The 23,754-nt window shown below is 29.0% G+C and overlaps 1 protein-coding gene across 1 annotated transcript in view; it reads right to left on the reverse strand.

Annotated features, from left to right (window-relative positions):
* LOC129958391 (regulator of G-protein signaling loco-like) overlaps positions 1-23,754 on the reverse strand; it is a 59,477-nt gene that overhangs the window by 30,302 nt on the left and 5,421 nt on the right. Inside the window, exons 3-6 of the mRNA XM_056070857.1 lie at positions 8,965-9,689; positions 7,079-7,177; positions 4,815-5,015; positions 4,001-4,087 (exon numbers count right to left, since the gene is read on the reverse strand). Coding sequence (XP_055926832.1) covers positions 4,001-4,087; positions 4,815-5,015; positions 7,079-7,177; positions 8,965-9,689 — 1,112 coding nt within the window. The remainder of the gene's footprint in view (positions 1-4,000; positions 4,088-4,814; positions 5,016-7,078; positions 7,178-8,964; positions 9,690-23,754) is intronic.

The raw sequence follows: 23,754 nt of genomic DNA on the forward strand, positions 1-23,754 counted from the left end.
ATTTCGGTATTGGACTTCCAATGACTTGTTGAATACATGCTACATTAAGCACCTAGCCGGCAAAAAGAGATTCGACATGTTATTAGGAGGTAACCCATGACTTGTAATCTCAGTGTGTTATATACAATATATTTTATTTGCCCTTAATTAAATGAATATGAGTGACGAATGAAAGCACAGTTCTTCAATCATTATGAAAAGAATTTTAAACAGGTAAGAAAAATGCAAAAATTAACTTTTTAACTATACTGTGTTTGGTAAATTACGTTTAAATGTATTCTTAAGATTTTTAACTCTTATTTAATAGCTTTTATAACTCTGTTTTAATATATATTTGGTTTATAAATGAAATATTTTTTCTAATAAATGCATTTTATTGTGCTTAATCAAAAAGTTACTAATAACATGTTCAATTATTACGTTAATTGGTTATTTTTTAAAGACATCTTGTGGAATAATTATTCTTATAATTTTTATTCCTATAATTATATCTAACTTCACATTCCATTCATATCTGATATAGTAAAATCAAATCAAAAGCTTTAAAAAATGCTAAATAAAAAAAAATTAAAGATATACAAAATAAATGCCTGACCATTTACAGTGTAATGTTCAATGATTTAAATTGCACGTTAGTAACACGCCCACATACATACATACATATCCTCTATACATGTCCTTGAATAATGAAATTTTTTGTAAGCAAAAAGCTTTCATATTGAAAGCTAAATTACCTGTACAGCATGGATAACTGATTAACATTTATCAGTGAATGGAATGCTTAGTATTTTTTATACATATATTCTTGCAAAATATATTGCCATGACATTTCATATCTGAATAATAAGCAATAATAACAGGAACAGGATATATTGATAAATATATAAAAGGAATATATAAAATATATAAATAAATAAAAAGAAATATATAAAAGGAATAAAAATAAGTTAATTATTTATTCTATAATGTATTAATTTTAATACTAAAATTTACATTTTTCCAAACAATAAAGGACCTATATAATTTTCTTTCTTTCACTCATACAAAAAAACTTTTCATAATGACAATTCAGGACTCAAGAGCAATTTAGAAAAATTATGAATATTTTATCACATAAAAAACTTCTTTATAAGTACTAATTCTTTTATGGTAATATTTTTGTCATACATCAAACAGTAATCGATTGTAACATGAAGCAACACAAATATATATATATATATATATATATATATATATATATATATATACACACAATTGTAGATATTAGAGAGCATTTAGATATTAAATATATTTTTAAAAAATATCTAAATCTTAGAAATCTAAATGTGAAAATGGCCCCTCAATCGAAAATGTTAAATATCTCCCAATATAACCAAAAAAATATAAACCAAAGTTTGTAAACAAGATAATTTTTCCAAGAGGAATTTATTCATGACATCACAAACAGATGTTGATAGAGAAAATCTCAAAGTTTATCCAATTTTAAATATGTAGACAATCCCTTGGGCACATAATCTTTTAGTATATTCATTACTATCTTTAAAATGGTAATTTTGGTTTCCATAAACAATGATTGATGGCAAAATAAAGTTCACTGGCACCATTTTTTCCCCTGAAACTCTATTATTCTTATTAAAGGCGCCAAAAAATCATTGTACAGATAGAATTACTAAATGATAGCAAAAAAATAATAACAATAATAACATGCAAATAATCAGAATCATTTAAATGTTAATGTCAGAATCATTACTTAATCGGTAATGTAACTATATAATACAGAAGGAAAACATTTTTTTATGTTTAAATTCAATAAACATTTAAAATCCACTTTGGAATTCCCTTCCTCCCTTCTTCCTGGTATAACAAATTTTAATCTCATATTTATAACAGATTAATTATTTGTTGATTGAAAAATTGCAATTGCCAAAATGACAAATTTTATCAACAGCTGCTACTATGCACTCCATTTAAGCACTAAAACGAATCTATAAATAATTCACTTTAGTGCTTAAATCAATCAATCAAATTACTATTAAACCTTTGAAGTCTTAATAATAGTTAGTTATAAAAGATTTTGATGAGTTGATAGAAAATGAAAAAGAAGTAATGCAACACTTATTAGATGCTAAAATGAATACTATTATTATTCCACTTATTCATCAATTTACACAATGCCTGTCAATAAGAAACTGATGGAATAAATTTAAAGCATTGTGTTTCAAAAAGCGCCTTGAAATTTATATAGTCAACTTTTTTTTTCACCCTTAGAAAGCAAACGCATAACTTACACGTTCTGAAGAAAACTTCTAATGTGAATAGTAGCAGATGTTGAACAACAAAATATGTGCTATTCTGCAAGAAACTTAAGCTGACTAAGGAATTTATTAACATCTATACTAGTGTACATAAATTTAAAGTAATTTTTCATCATAAAACTATAAAATTGTAGAAAAAAACTTTTTGCTATTGTTCCAATGAAAAACGAACTCAGCAGAAATGTGATACATATGCAAATATCAGGACCATGATGTTACAGGAGACACGAGGGCATCAGGGAATCAGCGCATGCGGTGCAAGGCAACTTCAAAAGAAGTCGGAAAATGTATTTCCATACATTCGCTGTCAATGAAAGTTTATTTGTATGTTCCAAAAAGACTACAAGAAATAACCAAGAAAACCATGCATTAGGTAGAATGGTCAGGTAACTGTGGATACCCAAGGAAAATAAATTATAGATAACCGATAAATCGCCATGCTGGAACCAAAACCAGAAAGCGGCAACATTGCTCAGCACTTGCGTACGGTAACCGGAAGATAAGAATTTCGATTTACTGAGGACAGACAACTAGATAAAAGTGTTCTATTCTCCCGTGTTTAAAACACTATATACTATTAACAGCTATATACCATATGCAGAACCTTTTATAATAATGTGACGCACACTAAGAGCAGACATTTCAATTGTTATGCCCTCTTTATCAATAAGAATTGTTTTGATCTAACAAACGATTCTCGATGCCAATTGATATAGAGGAAACAAGGATATGTTTTCAATCCATTAACTTCAGGCAAAGAGACCGCTGAGAAGACCAAAGCTCTAAATTTTCGACAGAGGTTCATGGGTCAGAGACCGCTACTGTGATGAAGTTATAATCCCCATGTATATCTCTTCCGAAGTTCAGACTTTTTATTTATGGGTGATAGCGAACGGTGACATAAGTTTCTTGCTGTTCAGAAGCTTCTAAAAAAAAGAAGATATACGTTGAATGGATTGATCAGTGTTCTCCCTAATTTAAGTCCGATCGAATATATATGGGATGCTTTGGGAAGATGTCTACGGCATGATCGCATCCTCCAGAGACAAATAGACAACATATACAAATGCTTATTGAGGAACCTCAATTGCATCAAGAATTGCTGGATATTAATATTTTGAATATGAACAGAATATTCAAAGCAACCACTGCAGTTAGGAGAGGCTACTTACTTACTAAAGGACATTTGTTTGTTTCTTACCATCGCCATTCTGGCAATAACACCTTTTTCTCTTAATTTCCCTAATTTTTATGCATCCTATTCATTTTTTTTTTTCTTACTAAACTTTTTTTCATTCTTTAGGTAGTACATTTTGCCTTAGCAGTATGAATTTCAATTTTTAAGCTCACTTTTTGTAGATACTACTACTATTTTAAATATCTTAATTATAGCAAAATCAAAATAATTGCCAAGTCTTGCACACTAACGTAATAATGCTTAACAGAATAAGAATAGCCTATTAAAGCAAAGGATTCGTAATCGGAAATAGTTTTCAGAGTAAAAGTTATGTTTATCTTTTGAAATATTATTAAAAATCTGAAAAAGACAGTATTCATGCTGCTATTTCTTTTATTGTAATTCCTGCATAAGTAAATTGTTTTTATTTCTTTCTACATGCTTTTATAATATAAACAAAAACTCCAAGCGTTTAATGTACGTACAATAAAATAAAAAAGAAACTTACTGCAGACTGATCCTTCAACTGTCGATAGCGTTCACATGCTATCCAAAATGTAATATTTTCTTGACTGAATTCTTTCTTTAAAAACTCCTGCACATTGAAGAACATTTCAAATATCAATATATAATCAATATTCAGTAAATGTGCAGAAATTTATATGAATAACTAAATTTTTAAAAAGTATAATTTATTAGAAAACAGTACAGATGGTAACAATAATTGATAGTTTTTCAATTAACTCAAAAATAAGCAATATTATTCGAAATAAAACTTCAATGCAAGCTAATGTAGCATTTTATAAGTTCAATTTCATTTCAAGTGTAGAATTCTTAAAAAGAAAATAATTCAAAACTTGAATTGCTGATCAATATAACTCATACATTCAATAAAAAGCTTCATATAAGAGGCATGATGCTATAGAATTAATTTTACAATAACCTTAGGACAAAATGTAACTATATTCATTTGTCTATTAGGTTATATGTGACATTTTTTGGATCAGTAACTATATTACTGACATGGCCAGAAAATCAAGTCTCAATCAAAACTATATAAATTTAAGCTGAATTAGTCCACTGGCAAATACATACAATAAATATTAACTGTTTTAATTTTAATTAGGAAAACTTTGAATTCACATTACTTATAACTGAACAAAATATTGTTCTTATTATACAATCTAAAACCAGATAAGAACAACTAAAGAAAATTGCATTAGCATTAATTTGATTCTTAAATGAATATTAATAAATCAAGTAAAAAAATGCTTTACGAAATAAAAATTTTATAATACTGACACAGTAAAACTAAAACTTACACTAAATGTATGTAAACCAGCAGGATCTTCTAAAAGTACATTAAATCCAGCAGCCCAGCTACCTACTCTGCCCACATCGATTGGACGCTCAGAAGCACAACTACTCCTGTGTGAAGTATCACTCATTCGATCTAGAGCAAGCATACTGCTTGATGTGGATGCTTTCCCACTAGCTAGTTCACCATCAGATACTGTACCAGCCTAAATAAATATGAAAACCAATTAAGCTAATTTTATCATCAGAGCTGTATGAGTTTAATTAGAACAAAAATATGAGAGAGTCAAAGGTTCAGTCAAACATTTACATATGCAGAGAACTAATTAATCGCTTATAAAAACAAAGATTATCATTGAAAAAAGTGCAAATGTAATGATTGTGACATTCAAACTATCATTATAACTACAAAATGTAATGATTCAATAAAATTGTTGCGAATTATTTTTATAATCAATCAAATAAATAATATTTATGCAATTATTTATAAAATGATATAATATAGCTTACAAAAATTAAGAAATAATTTAATTTATGTAAGACTATCATTAAATATATGTTTTAAACTTTAAAAATATAAAAGACTGAAATTCCATCTGATCAAACAACTCATAAAAAAGGAAGAAATATAGAATAAAATAAAATTTATATTCATAAAAACTTTTTCTTTTCCAGGGAAAAAAAAGTCCTTAACATGCTCTTAATCCTGAAGTTTTCTTTTCCACATAACACACAACACTTTTTTTTTTTTTTTTTTAACTTTACAAGAGAGAATTCCTTGGGAAATCAGTAACAGAATTTATGAAAATAAAATTCTATCTTGGTTTTGCAACATAGTCAAGGGAGCATATTATTGTTGCATTTTCAAAAGCCACATTTATTAATTATCATTCCTCCAATTTATTAAAATTCAAGCATCATTTTTCTAGTATGATTACAAAAAAAAAAAAAAAGGCTTAAATATGTATTTATCTCCCACAAAAAACAATAAGTGAAAATGAAGTTTCTGAAGGTCTTAAGACACAGCAATTTAATAGTTTTCAGAATAGTTATTATGAAATATATAATATATATATCTTGGAAAAATTTGTATACATTATTACAGGCAAATTATATCTATACTTATAATAAAGCTCAATGTGTGTGTGTGTGTGTGTGTGTGTGTGTGTGTGTGTGTGTGTGTGTGTGTGTGTGTGTGTGTGTGTGTGTGTGTGTGTGTGTGTGTGTGTGTGTGTGTGTGTGTGTGTGTGTGTGTGTGTGTGTGTGTGTGTGTGTGTGTGTGTGTGTGTGTGTGTGTGTGTTGGCGCTCTACAGGCCAGACCATTCAACTTACATCTACCAAATTTGGTACATGTATACCTTAGAGGTCGGGAATGTGCACCTGGGGTACCGTTTTTTGAAATTTTAATTATTAATTAAAAACTAACTTTCCCGACAAAAAAATCTTCAATTTTCCCCACCGCCAACTTTTCCGCCAAAATAATCTTCCATTTTCCCCACCGCCAAATGAGTAAGGCTTCAGCATTTTTTTTTTTCTCCCAACAGTAATGAGGCTAGGGTTAACATTTTTCGGCGGATTATTTCAAACGATTCTGTTTATTTTCTTAATGTTTTATGCATTTAAAATTAAACATTGTTAATTAATCCATGTTTCAGATTCATTCTGAAGTACTTTTGAATTAAAATAACACAGAATAAAGGAAATTAAAAATGTATAATCTGCATAGCGTTACCCCAACTGGCGTAGAAAAATTCACGCATTTGCGTTAGCATAACTGGCGAAGAAAATCCACGCATGCGCTTTGTGTTCTGATTGTTGTCATGACAACCATGATCAACGGATGATTTAAATTATTTTTATGTTAGTTGCATGCTATTGTAAGTAAATTTTATTTATGTTAGTTATATATTTTTTTTTGTATATGCTTATAGTTTTAAGTACATCGTTTTTTAAGTAGTTTTTTTAACCTGTTTTAGACCGATTATTTTAAACGATTCATTTTATTTTCTTAGTGTTTGATGCATTTAAAATTAAACATTGTTGATAAATTCTTGAGATATTACATAAATTAAGAAAGATATTCTTTAGTGCCCATAAAGTTTAAACGCTCAGTGACTCTATTATTAGTAATCATATTATTAAAAAAATGCTTTGTTTCAGTAAAAAATATTACATTATTAAACGAACATTAAGATTGGCGAACCGGCTGGTCGCCAAAGGCGGCTAGTATATATATATATAATGAGAAAATTAATATAGATAAATTACTTCGTGTGTGCTTCTATAAAGACTTCTTTTACGTCCAAGGTGCCTGCGCAGAGATGATGTTCTAGCCCATTTACTAGTAGACTCAGATCCTTGTTCAACCTATAATAAATTTTCAATATCTCCATTAGATTACAAATAACAAAGTGAAATCAGAGTAAGAAAAAGTGTTTAATTACTTTCTAAGATGAACTACAGTATTTTTTAATTATTTATTAAATAGTGAGGAAATATTCATAAATGTACAAGATTAATATAATAACCATCCTATAAAAATCCCTACAATTTTACTTTTAGGTTAATGAATTCTATCTAAAGATAAAAAATCAATGCAATAAAAAAAACCACAGTTACTGCTGATCAGCAAATAGTAATCTTATTTTTTTTTTTAATAGTTCTGAATGCACAAAAATCGTATTAAAGAAATAAAGGATTTTAAATAATTTGTTATTTATACTTGATAAATGATCAATAACATAAAAGTAATAATCTATTTCAAATGGATATGTATATTGTAAATAAGCCAAATTTGATTTCCCTGTACACAAAAACTTTCAACTAACAATACTAGTACAGTTTACCCTACACTTAAAATTCATTCACAAGCGATAGATTTCCTATATAGTAAGTCCACTTCAGCAAACACATATAAAAATAAATATCAGTTCATTTTGGAAATTTATTTCAATTTTTTAAGTGCAAACATATTTATTATCTGCAAGAATTCTTTCTGTTTAACAAAACAAGTCACATTTTTATAAATCATTAAGTACAGAAAATATTCCAAAACTTGTAGCCACTTCTATTTATTAAATATATTTTTACAGCACAAGCGTAATACAATGCTTCCAGTACGAGATGACAGGTGACCTTTATCCTCAGACAGACAAGTGCATTTCAAAAAATATAAGAATATTAAATAAAAAACAGATTGTAGAGAAATAACAGGGTTATAAATACAACTGTGTTGACATCTCCTAACTTATCAAAATCGAGCTATTTTACACCTCTTGATGCTCAGTTCACAACTGCCTTTTTAAAGTGAATAATAAAATAATGAAACAAGAGAAAATTTAACTTAATATTTACAAACAGTGCTTAATTTAAAGGATCTACAATAATAAAGCATTATCACAAATTTACTGATACTTGATATTTTTTTACTAAATGAAACCAGCAAATTGCAGAATTGGTAATAATGATGATGATACTACAAAAGAGACTTGGATGCTACTTCTTCCACTACAGGAAGTTTGTAACTCAGTTAAATGTATAAGCAAAAAAGGAGAAAATTAGGTTTCCTTTTAAAATACAGATTTAAAAATATTTTTCAAAAATGCATCTGGTTTCTTTTTTAGAAAAAAAAATGCAAATCAAGGAAAGTATATTCTAAAATGAGTATTTTTATATAGAAACTTTGTGAATTCAAACACATTTGTCAAATATAATATCGCTTATAATTTTAGATTACAATAAAATATTGTCATAAATGAACCACAAAACTAAAAATTATTATTAAATTTTTTACAATGTTAAACCTTAGATATATATAAAAATTCCCTTAAAAATGAAATGCCTAAAAAATATGGTTTAAAGACTAAATATTTGAATATTATTAAAATACATATTCTTGAATCTTTACATATTAAATGAAATCTTTTAAGTAGAGACTTATCATAATATATTTTGTAACTTTCTATGAAGTAAATATCAAAAGAAGAAAATTTTTGCTCAATTTACACGTTAAAAAAATTTAAAAATTAAAAATTATTATTATTAAAAAATTAAAAATTAATTGGCAGGTCTCTTTCAATCTGATATTGCACGAAAATATATTTATATATAATATTAAAAAGACATAATGATAAAGCGGAATGAAAAGTACTGACCCCAGATATTTCAGATTCAGAATCCTCTTCCTGAGTTGGAGGATGCACATCTTGACTTCCATCTTCTTCCTGTTCTGTTGTATCTTGGGCTTCTTGTAACATTAAATGTCTTGTAGGAACTTGTAATTCTTCCGTGCTACATGATGTACATTCCCAACCAGCAGATTCAACTGATGTATTGCAAAAACCAATTTCATCCACAGATTTAAGAGGAAAATTAAGTCCATAAACTTTTGGACTGAGTTTATTAACATGTGATTCTACAGAAGATGCACCATTTTGGTTGTCAACTATAGAATTATCATCTGCACATGAGCCTAACTGATTCAAATTTTGACCACTTTTAAAATTTCCAGGGGAATCTTCTCTCATTTGGATAAGGTTGTGTAAACTGTTTCTAGATGAATTTGGTTGTTCCAAGAGTTCAGAGTTGTAGTTACTGCAATTTCTCTCAAATCCTACAGGATCAGGCATAGCTCTAACTGTAAGACGATCAAAGTGGCAAGGTGATGCTTTATTATTTATATTTTTTAATTCAGTAGATTGTGAATGTGTCATTGATTTGGATGCCAATAATTGGTTATCCTGAGATATTGAAAATGCTCTCAGTGGTGATTCAAGTAAACCAAACCCAGGATTTGAAAATGCTTGACGATCTAAGCTATTTGTGCTATACTGATGGTAATTATCTACATCTACAACGAAGACTCTGTCACTGGCATTGCCTGAAAAGAAGCAATTTTAAGATATAAAAAAATTATTCAATTGAAAAAAATGATTACATTTTATTCAAATAACTTGGAAAAGAAACAGAAAAAGTAAACAATATACTCTTTCACTGCATATTTTTCATCTGACTCAGAATAATTTGAAAATTTAAACAGAACTTGAAATAATTAAACAGATAAAATTTTGAAAAAAGATTAATCTATATTTAAATAAGATTAAAAAACACTACTTTTATGCACAAAAATTCAAAACTGTATGAAACTTCATTGCATGATATCAAGGATCATGACTCTGAGTTCATAAGTAATTTGGGATAGTAGGAGAAAGTTGAGAGGAGAGCAACAAATTTCACAAAAAATTTAATTCACTAGCTAAGTGAATTTAAGAGTGCAATTTATAAAATATGTTATTAAAGTATGTTCTTTAATTTATTTTTAAAAGATACAAGAGCAGCACAATACAAATAATTAGCTGTTATTTGCATACTTAAATTTTTAATATTTTTGTTCACCTCCCTTATAGGAGGGAGGTATGGGACACATACATGACAGAAATGGGACAAGGTTTCAGCAAATTAACAAACATTGTTTTTGATATTCTTTTCATTCAATGATTTATGATTTTGGACATGCTAAACAAAAGCAGATTTTGAAATCTTCATTGGTTCTCCCACATCTAAAAAACTCTTCTTTTACAACCATTTCCACTAATTGCAATATATTATTATTGAATATATTTTTCTCTTTCTGGATGTATTTCTTCCTTTTTTCTAGGCTATGATCCATTAGATCTCTAGCCTTCTAATATTTCTGAACTTTACAGTTTAAAAACACAATTGCAGAGCACGAGTCAAGATGAGTAGCATCAAAAATTTGATGTCTCCACAGAGGATATAAGGGAGAGTCACAAAGCCTGAGCCAATACAAGTACGTGAGCAAACAGTCATGGCCTGTAGTAAGGCGAAAAAGTGCTACAGCTGCACTCCTAGGCAAATCTGGGATCAACTGTGTATCCTCAAGCAGTGAGGTCCATGGCTTACCGGCAGAGTCACACAGTTCTCTCTGCTTTATCCTGGAGGCATATCTTCTTTTTATCAGGAGTTTCAGAATGAAATGAGAGGGTTTTCAAAAGTCTTTGGAGGACTTTGGTACTCCTTTTGACCAAAAAGTCGGCAGCCTGATTCCAAGGAATCCCGCAGTATGCTGGGATCCACTGGAAAGAAACAGAGATTGATATTGAGAGCTCTCTGTACTCCAGTATATGGATATTATCTGTGTATTGTCTATTTGCAAGAGATTGAAGAGCTGCAGGGAGTCTGACAAAATAAACACTCTGCAGAATGACAAGGGGCAAATAGCCAGTAGCTTTAATGCAACATAAATAGTCTCGATTTCGTCATCATAATTGGTGGAATGAGCTCCTATTGATGCATAGCCTGAAAAAAGATCACGACAAACACCAACTCCTGCTACGTCTTCAACGTTAACATTGATCCATCAGTGTAGACATGTAACCATGTGTCTCTAGGATATTTGTTTTCAATGGTAGATAGAGCAATGGCATGAACCTGTTGTTCACTCGTATGACTCTTATTAATCTGTATATCCAGCTTCAAATACACCAAGATCTCTCCATATCCCAAAGGGCAAACAGGCCAACAGATAAGTTCAGGATTGAGGTGGATATTCATATCAGTGACTGCAGAATAAGCATATTGTGAAATATTGTGTAAACCCTTTTTGAGTTTTAAGATTTCTCTCTACTTTGGTGTTGTAATCCCTCCAAAAAGTATTGTTGGGCAGGCAAATCAACTTTTCATAAAGAAGGACTAAATCTCTATCAATTATGTTTCTTAAGGGAGGCAAACCCACAGCAGATTTAATGTTAACCAGGGTGCACCGCCTGGAGGCCAGCTATATTACACCCCGGCATTTACAGTATATATATATATATATATATATATATATATATATAATTAATAATCATTCTTTTTAATTTAAAATGACAAAAGTTTTAATAAATAACTTTCATAATTTAGATCAATTTTTTTTCATTACTTCAGATTTATTATATTGCTTATTACTTTATTATATTTACAGTAGACTCAACTGAAATTAAGTGGTAAACATGATTTTAGGTAGAAATTTTTTTCTGCGAAATGATACAGAATATTCTACAATATGTATTCATACTCTACATGATTCAATTATTAATGAAAATAATAAATAACAAAAACGTGTTTAGATACACTAGTGCTATTAAGTAAATTTTTGAAAAAGAGCGAAATTTTAATTTATAGTTTTTGTTTTGGTTTGTTTTGTGTGTGTGTGTGCATAAACATTATTTTGTTTGAAGACTCATTGAAATTTTAAAGTCCGCTTTATTTTCTCTCCCGGGAGGCAGGCAGGCATGTTTATTTACAAAAGGAGCAGACAGGGCACGTACGCTCACAGCAACAGATTAGTCAAGAAGTGGTGTAAAAAGAGGGAAAAACAAATTATCCCTGTCTTATATACTGTAATGCTTTAATAGGGATTTCCATGTCATGCCAATCTAAAACACAGGGATCTTTTAGAATAATTTGTAAAGTCAGCGGTATTTTGTCCCTTCATGCAGAGCATGTGAAAGTGTCGGCGTTTAGCCGATTCAGCAATTTTATAAAGCTTCTCTGGAATTAATTAAGTAGAGAAAGTGGAATTGAATAAGGAAATAAGCGAATGAAATTACTATGGGCTAAATTAAGATAAAGCTTTGGAAATTAATTTGGATTAAATTAAGATTTTAAAATATCATTATATATATATATTTGAGCAGTTTCATGGCCAGAGAAATTTATGAATTTTTTAACTCAAATTATTCAATCCTGGGAAGCATAATTTATGTACTAGAAGGAATGACGAAACTGATGTCCGTTCACAAGTGATGAGGAGAAGACAGCAAAATTTTTCCATTGGTAGTTTTTACAATGAGATTTTGATAAGGGTTCTTTATATGTGTTGATTTAGGAAAGGAGAATAAAGGTATCTTTAAAAGAATTTGCTCAGAATGACAGATTTTTATTCCTCCACTCAGAACGTGTGAAAATGCTGATTAAAGCAGTTTTACAGAGCTCGTATAGCAATAATTAAATAAAAAAGGTGGAATTGGATCAGGAAATAAGAGAACATTTTAGAATTCTTATATTATTCTTCATTTTATATATATATGTAATGATATTTTAACTCTAATTTCAATTTAATTAATTTTCAAGATTTTATCTTAATTTAGGCCATAGTAACTTCATTCTAAAATATTCTCTTATTTCGTGATCCAATTCCACTGTCTCTACTTAATTAATTCAAGAGAAGCTTTGTTAAATTGTTGAATCAGCTAAAATCTAACTTTCCCACACCGCGCGTGAAGAGATAAAATACCGCTGATCAAGCAAATTCTTTTTTAAAATCTCCCTGTGTTTCCCCTACCTTGTTCACGCGTATAACGAAAATCCCTATTGAAATCTCATAATACATTAGCACAGTAAAGAAATATTTTCCCTATCAAAATCATAGGTTATATAAGACCAAGGATAAAATGTCCAAGAGCTTTTTCCTCATTCCTTTTCTGTGTCGCTCTGTGTGCTCATCGCTTGTACATATGCTTGCTTCTTCAAAATGAAATAAAACGACGTCACAAAATTAAAAGTATCTTCACTGTCTTCAAACTCCATCATGCTTCACATAAAATAATGCTTACATATATATCAACTCACTATTGTACTGTAATACCCTAAAAGCTAATTTTATTAAACAACATTAAGAAAAATTAAATACTTTAATCATTAGCATATTTAGCTATTTAGAAGATGTTTTGGAATATAATCGAGCATGTCTCATTGTTCCCTCAGCAGAACTTTCTTTTAAAATGCATATCGCATAAAACATGCTACATTTAAAAGCTTAATTTGACTTTTAGTTTGTAAATACTATATCGTTAAGTTTATGATACGTTTAAAAATATTTTTATTTTACGAAAAATAAGACTGAAAAAAAAAATTGAAAAAATAAGAATTTGCATTTACTTCTGAGGCATAAAAATCAGACTTTCTGTTTAAAACACAAACAATATCATAGCTAGTGTAACAATTGGGATCAAGCAAAGGGCTATGGCTACTCTATCCAATGGAGCAACTAGAAATAGGTTCTAAATTTTCACTTGGACATAAATGCAGCTGTCCCATTCCTCTCAACTCTCCCCTAATCAAGCATTTTATGTATTTTTATTAACTAAAATTAAATACTATATAAAATGTGCTGTCTAATTAGCAGCTCAAATATAACACATTAATACTGTTTTTAGTTTTAAATAAACTATATAAAATATTAAAATTAAAGTAAGATATTATGAACAATAACTGATCTAGGAAACTATGTATTATGTCTGATGCAAAATATCAGATCATCTCCAGAAAGAGTATAGTTTACTGAAGTTTTCATATTAAAATGCATTTCGATATTTATTATTCATTGAACAAAATTATTACTTTAAAAAATGTGTATTTGACAAATGCACATTTCATGCAATAAATTTTACTTCCTGATTTGTTACAAAAACATATAAAAAGCAAGAGAAAAAATAATAGATTGTGAAAACTCTTTAAGTAATTTGCCTCGCTGCTTTTTGACTAAGTATCTATTTTCAAATTATATCTATTCATACAAAATACCTGCATTAGTGTATAATATATTTTTGCACATATATGCATATAAATATGAAGTTTAAAATAAGGCAAGAAAAATTAGAAACATACAACTATTTTATAAGTTTTTAACTACAAAAAAAAATCATTAGAAAAATAAATGAAATAAGTCATGCATTTTACAATATATATCCCATTCAAATATCAATCTTTTTTAATTAAACTCAGTAGATGAGAAATAATGCATCTGCTAGTTTCTTAAAAAATAGTAATAATTTTGAAATTTAAAAAAATGTTGAATTTGATTTAAAATAAAAACTTAAAACGAGATATACTTTATAATACTTTTTGAATTCTTAAGGTGTGGTTTAAACATTAAATTGAAATCATTTTCAAAAATGTTCAGAGAAAAATTTTAAATTTTCAGATGAACTGCATAAATTACATTTCTATTCTGGCTTCTATGCTTGTATATAATTACAAATTCTGTTGTGTGATATTTTCTTTTTCATTAAATCTAGTTTTTGTTTCTTTTATTTTCTTGCCTCATCACAGGATAGAAACTTTTAATTATATGATATGTATGTGAATACATAGCTACTTTTTCAAAAGTAAAATTGCTTCTTTTTCACTATGAATCCATCTGCAAGTAGCAGAAATTCTTTAACAGGGTGAGTAGTCAAAGTTTTTCTTAAAAAATAAGCAGTTTATGGTTCACTTTTTAAGTACCTTTGAGTACCAACATTAACATAGTAGTTTTGATTATGGAACTCGTTAAGAAAATGAAATTCATTAAGATGACCAAAAATACTATTCAATTTTAAAAAAGAGAAATAGAAATACCACAAGTAACTACAACATATTTTTCATTAACATCAAAGCTAAGTACCTTATTTTTATTTTATTTTTTGCAAGTTTGTCATGAAAATCTAATTTAATCCACATCTGAAATACTTTGGTTACATTACAGTCTGTATTAAGAAGAAAAATATTACATTGCCACTTCATTAACATTTCAATTTCTTAATAGAAAAAAGGTTAAGAACATAAGTAAACAAATCTGGAATTTTAAAAAAAAAATGTAAAATTTTATTAACCATTAAAAAAAAGTTTTCTGTTTATTCCTAAAAATTTCACTAACTCTTTCAACTGTTCAATTTCCTTACTAGTAATTTTATGCAACTCATTTGATTTCTTTAGCAGTGGAAAGTCTCTGGTTTGCTCAGCTAGTTGAGCAAGTTCAATAGCAGTACTTTCAATTTCAGCAATTTCCTTTTCCAAGAGAGATTTCTTTTTCCTTAAAGAGATTTCTTTCCTTAAAGAGACTGACGAATCAGATTGTCTTTTCTTTATGCCTTTGGCAGCAATTTCTTTAGCTCTTTGTTCCTCCAAAAATAGGTGATATTTTGAATGGCCTGCTGATGATGATATTTTCAAATTTTTATCCATAAAATTCCGAAAAAATTCATTTATATATATATGTATATAAAGGGTGAATGCAAATGATGGACCCAAAGTTAAAATCATATTTTTGAAAATATTGCACATATTATAATAAGTGATACATGAATTTAAAGAGAAATATGCCAAGTTTTTTCCACCATTGATCAATAGATGACAGCACATTAATTGACAGCTGGGATTGAAATTTAAAAATGGCAACAATGACAAAGAAGAGTTTATGCACCTTAGAATATGCATGGGTTTCTTTAGTAATTTCAATACAACATGCAGGGTGAGGGAGAGTTTTGTTCAAAGTCACAGATGTCTACAAGAGCTGATGCCAGTAAACAGTATGGAACAATTTATAGAAAAAAATTAAATTTCAAGCCGTATCATTTGCAACTGACGCAAGAAATAACACAAGATGACAAAATGCATCAATTTAACTCCATTGATCAATAGATGACAGCACATTAATTGACAGCTGGGATTGAAATTTAAAAATGGCAACAATGACAGAGAAGAGTTTATGCACCTTAGAATATGCATGGGTTTCTTTAGTAATTTCAATACAACATGCAGGGTGAGGGAGAGTTTTGTTCAAAGTCACAGATGTCTACAAGAGCTGATGCCAGTAAACAGTATGGAACAATTTATAGAAAAAAATTAAATTTCAAGCCGTATCATTTGCAACTGACGCAAGAAATAACACAAGATGACAAAATGCATCAATTTAACTCCATTGATCAATAGATGACAGCACATTAATTGACAGCTGGGATTGAAATTTAAAAATGGCAACAATGACAGAGAAGAGTTTATGCACCTTAGAATATGCATGGGTTTCTTTAGTAATTTCAATACAACATGCAGGGTGAGGGAGAGTTTTGTTCAAAGTCACAGATGTCTACAAGAGCTGATGCCAGTAAACAGTATGGAACAATTTATAGAAAAAAATTAAATTTCAAGCCGTATCATTTGCAACTGACGCAAGAAATAACACAAGATGACAAAATGCATCAATTTAACTTCTGTGCTCGTATAGAAGAGGAACTGGAAAATGAAGATATCGCGAATAAACTGATTTTCTCAGTCAAAGCAGCCTTCCATTTATCAGGGCATGTAAATCATCATAAATTCAGAGTGTGGGAAAGTGAAAATCTTAATGAGATTGTGCAATTTCATAGAGATTAAACCAAACGTGAATGTTTTTTGTGCAATATCACAGAAAAAATTGTATGGCCCATTTTTCTTTGCTGATCACAGGTGACAATTATCTGGAAAAGTTGCAGATTTGGTTATTCCCACAACTGCTTGAAGACAATGCAAATTTTGTGTTTCAGCAGGATGGAGCCCCACATCACTGGTCTTTGCAAGTACATAGTAACTTGAATGGGGAGCTTCCAGACCAGTGGATGGAGTGTGCAGGTGATGATGATTTTCTTTTAATCACATGGTCACCAAGATCTCCAGACCTAACATCATGCGATTTCTTTTTGTAGGGTTACGTCAAACACATTGATTTTGTACCACCAATGCCAGAAACGCTGCAAGAACTTAAAGAATGCATTTGTGCAGCATTCAGAATAATTGACAAAGTGATGCTACAAAATGTTTGGAACGAACTGGATTGCAGACTGAATGTATGCTGTGTAACAAGAGGGTCACATATCGAACATTTGTAACTGAAAAAAACTTGGTATATTTCTCTTTAAATTCATGTATCGCTTATTGTAATATGTGCAGTAGTTCCCAAAATGATTTTTTAAAATCAGGCCCATCATTTGCACTCCTTCTGTACATATACATATATATATATATATATATATGATATTGCTTAATTTAATTAATTTCTTTTTTTTTATCCTAAATTAGTCCATGTTACTTCATTCTAAAAAATTTCTATTACTTCTTGATCCAAATACTACTTTTTTTATTCCCAACACGTGCTCTAAAAATTGCCTTTTCTTTGTTTCCCATGCTGCAAGCAAAGGAATAAATATCTCTGGCACCTATGCAGTTGTTTCAAAAATTCCCAAGATTTCCTTTCCTAAGTCGACACATGTCAAAGAAATCCCTATAGAAATTTCGTAATAAAACCACTAAAGGGAAAAATTCAGCTATTTTCGCTCTCGTATTCTTATGAGAATGAACACATCCTGCCAATGTCCTAGTGTAAAAGTTATGCCTCCCTTGTTAAAATCAATTGTTCATTCAAAAAGTCTTCCTTCAATAAATCTGTCAAAATTATGCTTATATTATATATACATAACTACCCAAAGCTGCTAGATTCTTTTTGAGATGTCTATAACAAAACCCATAATGTATATAAAATATTAATAAAACTATTTTTAAAGACGAGACATAATGGGATTATTCAAATAATTAGCTAAAATTTAATAAGGTTTATTTGGATTTAATTCTAATATTATAATATTCATGATGCATCAAGCAATAAGGAAAATATGCTTCAATAACTTTAGATTTGCTCGCCAAAATCTTAACATATACTAAGTGAGTTCTCAAAAGTAGTGCATCCTATTTCATCATTTATTTCCTTAAAATTGCAGTAGGCATGATTTCAGTTGCTGAGTTTCTTTAAATAAGTTAGGCAAATATAAAAAATTCTCTGATTTCTGTAGTTGTTGATAATAAGTAACTAACATTAAATTTTCAGAGAAAAAAGACCAATACATCATAAATATTCTTAAATGCACCAATAAGTTTCAAGCTTCTATCTACAAAATTCATTTAAATATGATTACTTCCAAATTTAGAGGGTCTTGTCGCAAATTTACACAGTGACATTTATTTCAGAAATGTAAATTTATTCAAATTGAAATACAAAAAAGAACTTATTTGCAACCACCTTCTAATTTGCCCAGTAATGAAAGGCAAATGCATGTATTGCACTTCAGAGGTGCAGACATCTTTTTCTTAAAGGAGAAAATGAAGGAAATTTCTGAAATATCTGTAATCAGCTTCCAAGTTATCTTGGATGTAGCTTCTGTGAAAATGGAATTTTTCTACTGGAAACCTGATTTGTATCATATTTATATTTAAAGTCTTTAGATCTTGGAGACGTAACTCCCTGGGTTAACATTGATACAAAAATATTGCTTTCAGTTTATATTATATATATATATATATATATTGAAAGCAAAATAGCACCAAATATATAAAAACAATAAATTATAAATCTAAATGAGAGATTAATTCTCTGAATAGATCCATTTTAATAAATCAATAGTTTTCTAATTTAAATTACAACACAGAAAATAGATAATTAAATAAAATCTTTTCATATGTGCTTTTACAGCTGCTTCTCTTACATTAGAAATGTCGAATTCTTTGGAGCACCATGAACATTTCATTCTATATTTACTTTTGGTTGGCTTTAACCATTCAGTGTATTCACATTCAGTAAGTCCACAGTACACTGAGTACTCAAATTTTCCAGCATACGGTTTTAAAAAATACAACTTTTGTATTAAAATTACATGCAGTAAAAATATTTAAATAATTTATTGATAAAAATATTAAAATATAATTAATATTCTGCAAAGAAGTAACCACAGAACGATGTGGTTAAGCCACAGCTAAACCAACTTCCAGCCAAAACATAAAATTACCTCTTCCCCGTCTACGAAAAGAAACTTCTTTTTCACTTACCAATGCAAGCAAAAGAAGATTTTTTTTTAATTAAGTCACTGGAAGAGATATTTTTTATTCAAGCATGCATACTATATACTGTTACAGGAGAAACTTTTTTAACCTTTGAACTCATAAATGTAAATGAATCAGCAACCAGCATCACTTCTTCCTTTATGGTCAACCTTTTCATGAAAGGTTGAAACAAAACAAAGAAAATTTATTCCTATACTAAGGCAAATCTAACTTCCCAAAAATTTTATTTTATCTTCAGAAAGAAAAAAAAAGCACCTTAGTAAAAAAATAAACAGTTTTAATAACTTTTCACCCTATTTAACAAGAGTACTTATAATTAGGGATGGCAATACTGGTATATCGGGATACCGAATACCAGTATTTTGAGCCATTTGTACAATTTTGTAATACCAGTATTCACAAGTTTAAATACCGGTTTTTCGGTATTTACTAGAAATTTTTAAAATTGTTTCCACTATATGTTCAGGTATCACGAACATAGCAAAATAGTATACGTTTTTGTTTTTATGCCTCCCTAACGGGCAAAATTAATTAACTAATTAATGGCTTAATTAATTGCTTAAATCTAAATTAGCGAAACATGGATTATCCCTGAAAGAAAATATTGTATCCATAACAACTGATGGAGCAACAATTATGAAAAAAGTTGGAAAGTTAATTCAGCAGTTGTGCTATGCACATGGAATTCAATTAAGAGTAATACATGTATTATACCAAAAATATAAAGAACAGAAGAATCCAAATACTATGGATATGGAAACTTCGGATTCCAACTTTGAAAAGAGTAAGAGTGAGAGTGATATTGACAATGAAGATAATGACAATATAATTTTTGAAGAAGATATTGCTAATGAGGATGAAATATTAACCCATCAAGAATTGTTTCCTATAATTTTTAAAGTTCGAAAAATTGCTAAGATATTTAAACGTTCCCCTATAAAAAGGATATATTACTAAAATATATACTAACTGAAAATAAAACAGAATATATTTTAATATTAGATACTAAAACACGTTGGAACAGTTTACTCCTAATGATGGAACGATTTTTGAAACTGAGAAATCCAATCCAAAAAGCAATAATCGACTTAAACCTGTACATTAATTTTTCAGATAGTGAATTCGACTTTATATCTAGAACTATATCAGCTCTACTTCCAATAAAAATGACTATTGAGGCATTATGTCAGAGAGATTCTAATTTATTAACAGCTAATGCAACAATAAATTTCATGTTGCAATCACTGAAAGAACAGTACACATCACTATCTGAAGAATTATATATTACATTCAAAAATCGCACAGAAGAAAGGCATACCGAAATAGAAAATGTCTTATGGTATTTACATAATTATATTGATTTTAAAAATGAAAAAGAAGAAAAGAAAATAACCAATTCAAATCTGATTAAGTTTCTATAAATTTTATTAAAATTTTCTACCCACAAACCTATCCGCATTCAGAAGAATTCGGTACAGTTATCGAAGATTATGATGACACTAATATCGATAGTCAAAAGGAATTGTCTCTTGAACAAAAATTAGAATTAGCGATAAATTAAAAAAAAAATTCAAAGAATCAAAATACAATACAGAAATCAGCTATATCCAAAACCATCTGACGAGAAATCGATTTATTTGAAGATGAGGGATTTAGAGGTAAATATTTGGAAAAAGTATATCGCGCATTGATAACAGTACCACCAACTAGCGTAGATGTCGAAAGAGCGTTTTCGACAGCAGGTAATTTTTACAAAAAATTACTTTTCAGGCTTAATGGCAGTACAATTGATGCATTATGTTTTTTAAGATCACATTTCAAAAATTTGTAATAGTACAACAGACTGAATAGTGATATTTACACTTTTTTTCTGATTTAAATAAATAAGATGTTTCTTTACTTTTTTGTGATTATATACTGTTATAATTTATAAGTTACAAATTATTTTTTGTGATATTTACACTCTCTAACAAAACTGGCAAATAAAACAAAGAAACACCTGTGTTTTCTTTCTTTTTCTAAAATTTCTAATACTGGTATTAAAACCGGTATCCCGGTATTAAGATTTAAAAAATACTGAATACCGGTATTGAAATTTTGGTCCGGTATTGCAATCCCTACTTATAATGCAACTTCAGTTATAATACAGATCATGCAAACTCCTACACCATATAGTTGCTCCAAGTCAAATTCAGACATCAAAGAAAAGATACTAATACAGCCAAAATTTGTATACTAAAATTGATAAGAAACATAGTTAAATGTATTTTCAATAGTATGTTTATTGTAATTATAAAAACAAATAACAAAAGTAATAAATTTATTCATTTTAACCAAATATTATGGGGGAAAACCCCCACAAAAATAATATCCAAACTCGGACAAATAAGATTTTAAAAATTAGTTAAAATTTCAAATGAATTATTATTCTGTATGTTAATCTTTGTTTTTTTATAACCATTTTAAGACATTTAGGCATAGACTGTACATATTTTTAACAAAAATTAGGTTCAATATTTTCTCATTCCTGCAACAATACTTTTTTCAATTCATCTTTATTGGAAATGAACTTTTTCTTAATTTTTGTAAATTTTTGCCCATTTTTTTCTTAAGGTATTCCAATAATTTTTTGATGGGATAAATCTCATCAGGGTTTAGGGGTAGAGTGTCCATGATGCGAGGACAATTATGTTGAAGCCAGGGATGCACTCAATAAGCTTTATGTTTCAGATCATTATCCTGATAAAATCTCCAGTTATTACCAAGAGAAAGTTTCTGCACACATTGTGTCAAATTTTCCTTTAAAATGTTGAGGTATACCTCCCGATGCATTCTCCCATGAATAAAATGTGGAGTTCCTGTGTCAGCAGCTGAAAATGAGCCCCAGACCATTACTGATCCACCACTATATTTCACAGCTGCTTTCATTTTTTTTTTTTTTTTTTTTTTTAATCCCTTATCTAGTTTGATTTTCTCCAGATACAAGGCTTGCCATGGGAATTAAAAATGTCGAATTTGCTTTCACCAGTAAATAAGACAAATCCCTATTAAAACAAATCCTTATTTTTGCACTCCTTCTAAATTTAAGTTTTACAGTCTGATTTCACTTACTTATGAAAGGCATTTTCATGGCTTTTCTTCCATTAAGATCTGCCTCATGGGGCACATTTCTTATTGTAGATGGGATTTTTATTTATAATTCCTTTTCAACAATAATAGCTAGCTTTGGTGTATTAAAGAATGTATTTGCTTTAATTTTCTTATTAAATATCGCTCATCTGCTTTATTGAAAATCTTATCGTGGGCTGTCTTAGGCTTATTTTCCACCTGATTATTGGTTTTCAAACATCTTAAGATATCATCAACCATTAACAACTTCTATGGACAATATCTGATAGTTCTGGTACAGACTTTCCATCTTCAGCATAATAACCAATTTTCTTAACTCAAAGCTCGTCTGGCCCCTTTGCCTTCACTATTAATTACATAAATATTTACTTCCGTAGTAAATGAAAAAAACGCAATTGGGAAATTCCCCTGAACAGTTATAATGTTAACCATAAAGGTGGCAGTAATTTTTACCCCTGGTTGCAATTATTTGGAGCTTAACTGCGAGATATCCGAGTTTGGTTTAGGGACTCTATCACAAATTTTATTTTTATGTAATATTTGTGAATGTTAATTTAATTGAATTGTTAACTATAATTTATAAATTGATGTTATTTGCTTTTGTTTTTAGCCATACAAGGAATTCACTGTTAAAAAAACCTTTTCACATTTTTCTTAATTTATTTTAGTTAAAATATTTTGGCAGAGCAAGTTTCTTTCCCATGGTGTTCAAGTCTGGCTTATAGCGACTGTAATAGTGGCATGTAGTTGTTGCAATTTACTTGGGATTTATATAACGTAGACATTGAAAGCAGTCCTAATATGATAATCTCCAAGTTGCGAAACTACCTATTGACTAAGTGAATTTGCGAATTATATGACTCACAGCACATGATTATGTTTATTATTACTTCCAAATGCAAATTATTCTTTCTAAATAACATAAATAGCGTTAAAAATTACTATTCCATTATAAGTGCTCTTGCTTCATACTAGAAAAGGTAAATTATCCAATCAGCCCATTTATATATCATAATCAAGAATGTTTTACTCTCAATCCCAATAGCAATTTTTTAATATATTTTAATCCTAATAATAATTTTTTAATAGATATTATCAAAATTTTGATGTAAAAATGCTATAAAATA

The sequence above is a fragment of the Argiope bruennichi genome, chromosome X1, assembly GCF_947563725.1.
Source record: "Argiope bruennichi chromosome X1, qqArgBrue1.1, whole genome shotgun sequence".
Taxonomy (NCBI): domain Eukaryota; kingdom Metazoa; phylum Arthropoda; class Arachnida; order Araneae; family Araneidae; genus Argiope; species Argiope bruennichi.